Below are 7674 nucleotides of genomic sequence, written 5' to 3' on the forward strand. Positions count from 1 at the left end.
TAAAAACAACTTTTCAACAGTGCTGGGTTTCAGCCGGTTTCTTTTTTTGAAATAACTTCGCCTGCTTTAGAAAATATCTTTTCACAGGGCACAGATGAAGCTGGGGTACAAAGTAAAGATCCCCCCCCCCCCAAATACTCTAATCATATGGTTTTTGAAAGAGACGTGTGTGAGACTTTGAACGTCATCCATAAACACAAGCCTCGATACGCGCTTTACAAAACTCATCCTGAATTACTCGACACACGCTTCGAAGCCTCGACAAGGGAGGACACATCACTAGTATATACAGTCTATGATCAAAGCCTGGGTTGGTCAATCTATCCCAAAGTGTCTTGATTGCTCATCAACCCCAACTCCTCCATGTTAGCAGATTGGGAAACAAAACAAAAATTTGACGTCAAATGTTTGTTGTCTTTTCATTTCTGTGAAGCGGGAGGTTGTCCCACATTATTAACAGTGTGTGGTTAAACGGTCTGTTTAATGTCACGATGCTCACACGTGGTCAACTGCCTTCTAACAGTTCAAGTTCACGTGGATTTGAAGATTGTGCTGGGACACTGAAAAGCTGCATGAAAGACGGTCATGTTGAACCTCAGTTCAGTTCTTCACAGGAACTAGGGATGCATGATGCCAGTGTATATATCGATGTATTGACTCGAAAATAGACCCTTTTTATTATTTATTTGTCGCAGTCGGAAATTATAGCCGATTTTAAAAGGTCTGATAGACAGCGTGCTTGGTCGCTCTTATGACGTCATACATCAGTACCTGTCCATACCACTGTGATGTGTTTGCGTTGGAACTGAAAGCTGCGTCGTGTGGATGGTTTTTATACTTTCGGAGAGTGACTATAAGATTGCAATTTGCAACAAATGTGCAAAGGTTCCGTGATGGAAAAGCATTTGCAAATTTTAACACTACCAACACCTTAGAGTCCCTCATAACAATTATGGTGTATGGCAAAAATGTGAGTCGCTTGCAGCTAGCGTTAGTGAGGGGGGCGGGGGGAGGGGATTCTGTGGCAGTGACAGCTGCCTCCAAACAGTGGCATCAAAGGCATCTACCTAAAAACAGTGTGGCATCAAAGGCATCTATCTAAAAACGGTGTGGCATCAAAGACCGCTGCCTTTACATATCAGTGGCAGCTTCTGTTGAAACCAGAACTGCCTCTATGAGCTACTCCTGCCACGATTTGAGCTTGTCCTTACTGACCTTTGGGCCTCAGACGTCAGTCCAGTGAGTATGGTTAGTTTGACGGCTCGATGGCTGCATAATGATTTCAATATTGACTGCCTTCACGCCTGTAAGTTCTATAAGAGCTTCATTTTTTAATGAAAGATGCACTTTGTATTTTGTTTCAACTAATTGTGTTTAAAAACATTTGTGTTCATAGTTATTTGTAATCTATTTAGAATTTGTAAGCAATATACTTTAAAGTATAATTATTATTATTATTATTAGGGCCCGAGCACTGACATCAAAGGTGTCAGGTGAGACCCTATTGAAATTGTAAGGATTATTTATTATTATAATTATTCAGGCAAATGAATTGGCTTTTTGAGGGTTTTACCATGCTCAACTTCTTACCAAAATTTTCAGAAAGTTAGAAAGTGGTGAAAATTTACGTATTCTGAAGGAATTTTTAATGGGCGTCGCAAAATGGCTCAACGGTGCCCCCGAGACCCCTGGAACGTGTTCACATTGACCGGTCTTCACAAAAATCGATATACAGGTGTATCATGACCAGACAAACAAAAAAGTCGTAGGTGCAATTGGAAAAACACAACAGGAAGCCTGCTATTTTGCATTTAGTGGCTATTTTGGCCATATTTCTATATATAATTCTATGTCAGGGTCGTTATGCGTGACCTCCTGCTGCCCAGTTCCAAAGCTGCACTATAGCCGTACAAAGCATCGTGGGAAGAAGAGCGACTGCCCCCCCCCCCTGCTCCTGTTAATGCACATCCCCCCTTCCCTCTCTTTTCTCTCTCTCTTTCCTCTGTCTCTTTCGACCTCTCTCGTCCCGCTGTCCTCCTCCTCCTCCTCCTCCTGTTCCTTCTCTTTCTCCCTGACTTCACTCTCCTCCCGGGGCAGTGACGTCTCGCTCTTCATTGTTGTTTTCACTCACTCAGAGATTCACTCGTCATCTTCTTTAAAGGACAAATATTCATCCCTCTCTTCTGGTTGGTATCGACTGAGTTTTACTATTGAACTTTAACCTGAAAGCTTCAGGATCATTTCCCTTCTTCAGCTTTTACAAACAGAACATTCAATAAATGTCTATAACTAACTCTAAGAAGTGGTTGGTTGATAGCTTGTTGATGAACATCATTAAAACTGTCAGACAAGATGAGCTGATGATTTCGAAATGGTTTTGATTTCTGGATAAACTGCTTAATAAACTGGGTCGGGGGGGGGGGGGGGGGGGATGACTCGAGGCTTTTTGGACCAGGGGATAAATGAGAAGATCTAAGATGTTATTATGACTTTCTTCAACATGTAGAGATTTATGCTGTTTAATCATGAAAATCATGTTTCCGGCGGTTGGTCACATAGAAACACGTAAAAACAAAAACACAGGAAACAGTTTGACCACGTGAGTAACACGCGTGTGTTTCCTGTGCAGATCCCCTCGGCGGCGATGGACCGCGTCAGCCTGCTGTGGTGCCTGAGGCATCGGGCTCGCCGCGGAGCGCTCTGCATGGCCTTCTTCTGCATCTCCATGACTCTGCTCTACGCCATCTGCGCCGAAAACATCGTGCCCGTCATCTTTGGGGTTCTGGCAACAACTCGGGCGCAGCCTCGTGCACACTCAGTCATCAAGGTCGGTTCTTTCTCCTGTCAGCGCTGCCGAGTTCTATCTCTAACCTCGAGCCCTGAAAGTGAAGCGTAATGTTGTGTGACACCCTCAGGTGCTGAGAGGCGGAGCCAAGCCCGGGACAGGGGGGGAGCTGAGCGGCAAAGGGGGGGACGCAGAGTACTTCGGGCCTCATGGGCTCCTGGGAGAGGTGTGGGATGACGAGATGTCCAGTAGCATGCTGGGAAACCGCCTGAGGAAGGCAAAGCAGATCTATCAGGTGAGATCTCAGCTGTTTTCACTAAAAGAGCTAAAGAACCTGATGATTCCCTCAGGAGGAGGAGGTGACCAAACACAGAGATAAAAGAAAGGAAACACGGGAGCCCGGGGGAGACAATAGATGTTATTGATCACATTCATGTTGATATCCGCTCTAGTGTAAACTTCAGACTTTGTGTACATTTTGTTTTTCAGGCGATGAACAAATTTGGAGTTGAGGTTTCCGGCCCCGGCGGCGTCTCCAGCCGACCGAAGCTGAGCGGCCCCGAGCTTCTCTGCGAGCTGAGGGACAAGACAGAGGTGGCGACATTGACCTCTGACCTCCATCCCTTTTCGTCGCTGCCCTTGGCCGCCCAGCTGCCGCCGAACCCACTGACCTCTGACCTCGGGCCGTACAAGAGGTGTGCTGTGGTGTCGTCGGCCGGGTCGCTGCGCTACTCCGGACTCGGCAAAGAGATCGGTGAGAGGAATTTAAATTGTCCGTTCGTTTTCCCCTGAAATATAAATACAATAAAAACAGAAGAGTAAAAGTCACTCAGAAAGTTTTACTTCCTCTAAAGTGTTTATTGAATTACAGACTCCCATGATGCTGTGCTGCGCTTCAACACCGCGCCCACCAGCGGCTACGAGAAAGACGTCGGATCGAAAACCACCATCCGCCTCATCAACTCACAGGTAAACAACTTATTACACATCAGTTTGTGTTAAGGGCCAGGTTCTGGACACAGAGGCAGAGGCTGAGACAGGAGTAAAGTCAATGAGGTTTATTGGAAATGTCCAATAACATAAGCAGGCAGGTAGACAGGCAGGCAGGCAGGCAGAACTCTGGAGCTGGAGTCAGGGCAGTAATCCCGCTGCTGGTCCTGAGCAGGAAGACAGGCAAGGTTAGGACACGGGATTAACAGGAAGTTTCAGAGTCTTAATAGTACGATTAAGCGGAAGCTGGAACTGACATAAACTGAGTCTATAGTCCGGCGCAGACTGAGAGCAGGAGTGGAGCTTTTGAAGGCAGCTGGTCAATCAAGCCCCAACTCCAGCACACCAGGTTCTGATCTGCAATTAGCCACGCCACCTACACACCCAGAGAGAGAGAGAGAGAGAAAGAGAGAGAGCCTAGTAGGCAGGTGAGGAGGAGGGCATGACAAGTTTGGTTTGAATTAGTTATTTAATGATATAAAAACCGGCTGATGAAGATGACGGCGTTCGTATTTTAGTTTCTTTTTGTCCAACAGGAGGAAGTGGACACCTGTCTTCTTTATATATTTGTGTTTTATAAACATATGACAAGTTTCTTTCTCTTTGTTTTAATGTCATTCGACTAAAAGTTTCAAATCGGTTGTAATATAATGCAGAGGATGTTGTTTTGAACCCGTGTGCAGGTGATGGCGTCTGACGAACATCACTTCCTGTCCAGTTCTCTGTACAGCTCGGGTGCTCTGGTGGCCTGGGACCCCGCCCCCTTCTCCGCTGACCTCACTCAGGTGATGTTTAAAAAACAATTTATTTTATTTGACCTTAATCACTTCTTACAACCTGCTGCTCTGATATTAAATGCTTAGGGTCATCTTTGTATTGACCAGTGTCTGAGGTCATGTGGTCACTCTTACTCCATATTTGACCTCTGACCTTTGTTAATCCAGATCGACGTCATGTTATTAACACGCCCCCCCTCCCCTCCCCCCCCCACAGTGGTTCAACAAGCCGGACTACCCGATCTTCGCCCAGTACCAGAGATACAGACGACTCCATCCTCTGCAGCCGTTCTACATCCTGCACCCCCGCTTCCATTGGCAGGTGTGGCAGCGAATACAAGACAACATGGCCGAACCCATCACGAAGAACCCGCCCTCCACCGGCTTCCTGGGTACGTGACGCGTCGGCTCGCTCGCCACTTATTCTTCAACACATCTTGATGATAAATGATGTGGCCGTCTGGAGGAAGTCTCAGTGTCTGATCGTCCAGACTGAATCACACCAGCAGTGTTCACACTCTGCAGCCGGTGGTGGACTCCTGGGAGCACTGGTCCCACTGGTCTCATGGTGTTTTTGACCTTGAACTGTAAACTAGACCAGCAGTGATGTAGCGATCAGCAATGAGGTGAAAGTCCTGAATAATTAGTCAAACTTTGTGATGAAGAAAACTCTCAAGCAACTAAATAAGTGTTATTGAGAAACGACAGACTTCACTTCACACCTCAGAGTCTCAGTGAATCTGCTTCAGCAGCTCGATTGAGATTCTCTGTATTTGTTGAAGGACAAAAACAAGTTTGTGATTTGTGGGAATTTAAAATAATAACTTGAGTTTGATATAAAAAGGGCAAACCTCATTAAACTTTCTTCTTGATGTGTCCAGGCACCGTCCTGATGATGTCACTGTGCGAGGTGGTGCACGTCTACGAGTTCTTGCCGTCGCAGAGGAAGACGGAGCTCTGCCACTACTACCAGCCTTTCTTCGAAGCCGCCTGCACGCTGGGCGCTTACCACCCGCTGCTGTACGAGAAGAACCTGGTGAAGAGGATGAACCAGGGCAGCGACCGCGACATCTACACACACGGACGCATCACGCTGCCCGGGTTCAGGAAGATGAACTGCACCCAGGCTGCTGCTGGACGCCTGAAGCACCACTGAGCTCACACACACACACACACACACACACACACACACACACACACACACGCACAAACAGACACACACACACACACACACACACACACACACACACACACACACGCATGAAAACCTCAAACTCACTGCCGAACAATGTACGCAAAACACTATGTGGGTAGTTGACAAATAAGGGTGAAACAGTATTTTTTAAATAAAGTTCTAATAAGGATTACAGTTGTATGAAATTATAATGTTCAAATGCTGAATTTTTTTAAACTGCTAGTGTTCCTCGGATTTTTTGTATAATTTCATTGGTGTGACCGGCCGTCACACCGCAGGACATTTTCATCATTTTGAGTCATTGCTATACAAGACTGACCTTAGCTTTTATGCTAACTGAATAATAACACAGTTTAACCTTAATATGTTTAATTAAATTTAAAAAAAAAAAAAAAATTAAAAAAAATTAAAAAAAAAAAATTTTAAACAAATTTTTAACTACAGCCGTCACACTACATGACTCTCAAAAAATGACACATTCATTTTCTGACAGAAAGAGAGAAATTTATGAAACTAATCAGAGGTTAACAGTCACCTTTCAACATACACAGTACATTCCAACATCTGGGGGGCTTCCTGGTAGCGGGATAAACTAAGGGCCCCTATAGTTGTCCATGTAACTGCCGTTTCAAAAATCTGATTTTCCATGTCACGGACAGCATCTGTGTTACGAAAGTTATTTTGCTGTAAATACTCATATACTAGTTTTGTGCATATTAAAACCTAATATTAATAAAGTCATTATATACAATATAATGCCAAGGCAGTTATTACCTGCTCCAGATAATTCTGGTTTATTTTGTTAATATGTAAGTTTAATGCTTCACCTATGTTACGGTCACACCGCAGGACATTTTGCGTATTCACCTTAAGATATAATCAAAACATAACAGATATTTCATACAAAATCATAAGTTTAAAACAAAGTACCATAATATGCATCACATCCATGTGTTGTTTAAGTGGTTAAATGCATCTAAATAAACATTAACACTTAGTTACAGGAAAATCATGCATCATGTCATCCACCCATAAATATCACACACAAACACACAAACACACAAACACACACTGGAGTCCAATCAACTGATAGATGTGTCTGCTGTTCACACATATACAGTATCATATATATATACATATATGTATATACTTATGAGGACATTACATCTGTAAACTAACCCTTGTCTCAAATGTTAAAGGACGTTACCTCTGTTCTTTCAGGTTTAAGCCAACAAACAAAAACTGTGTGTATTAAATATCACCATCAAACATCAGCCATTCCTTAAATTTGACTAGTTGTATCCGTAAAAATGGCATTTAATATACTCTGGTTCAACTCAAACACAGCAATCATCCACCACATTAAAAACAGTCGCCTGCTTCAAACTGAATATCTTATTAACGTTAACCTTTACATAAAACGGATGATGATATTATCTACACACATAATTTATTGTTTGTTGAATGAAACTGTTCAAAAGAGCAGTTTGATCTTTAACCCTGATTCTAATCTCAACCTTAAACCAAAGTCTGAATCTTGAATGAATCAGATTTGGACGAATGGACTTGATTCATCTAAAATATCTGCACTGAAGAAACTCCGCCTGTACAGAGAAATGTGACGTGTAAATATATATATGCTGTAACAGATTCCTCCACCGTGAGGCGCTGTGTTCTCACCCTTTCATCTCCACCTTTCACTTTAGCTTTGAGAAGCTTCACTCAGCGTTCTCTGGATGTTCTCACACGTTCCTGCTGGTGTGAACCAGTCGGACCCGGAAAAATCTACATTCTAAAATGAGGCTGCAGGAAAAAGAAAATGTCCAGAGCAAATGACTTCAACATTTGTGTTTGTACATAGAGAAGCTCCGGAGCGTTTCACTTCATGAAACCGTCTTATTACTCATACGCAGCTAAACGCAGATGGT

General features: G+C 43.8%; 1 protein-coding gene across 1 annotated transcript; it reads left to right on the forward strand.

Moving 5' to 3' along the window:
* The first annotated feature begins 94 nt into the window (after positions 1 to 94).
* On the forward strand, positions 95 to 5707 carry LOC133018388 (beta-galactoside alpha-2,6-sialyltransferase 1-like). The gene is made up of 8 exons (XM_061084751.1): positions 95 to 112; positions 2630 to 2827; positions 2916 to 3080; positions 3275 to 3539; positions 3657 to 3754; positions 4459 to 4560; positions 4769 to 4943; positions 5433 to 5707. Exons 1-8 carry the CDS (start codon positions 95 to 97, stop codon positions 5705 to 5707), a joined length of 1296 nt encoding a protein of 431 aa, XP_060940734.1.
* Positions 5708 to 7674: the final 1967 nt, after the last annotated feature.

This window comes from Limanda limanda, chromosome 2, assembly GCF_963576545.1.
Source record: "Limanda limanda chromosome 2, fLimLim1.1, whole genome shotgun sequence".
NCBI classification, from domain to species: Eukaryota; Metazoa; Chordata; class Actinopteri; order Pleuronectiformes; family Pleuronectidae; genus Limanda; species Limanda limanda.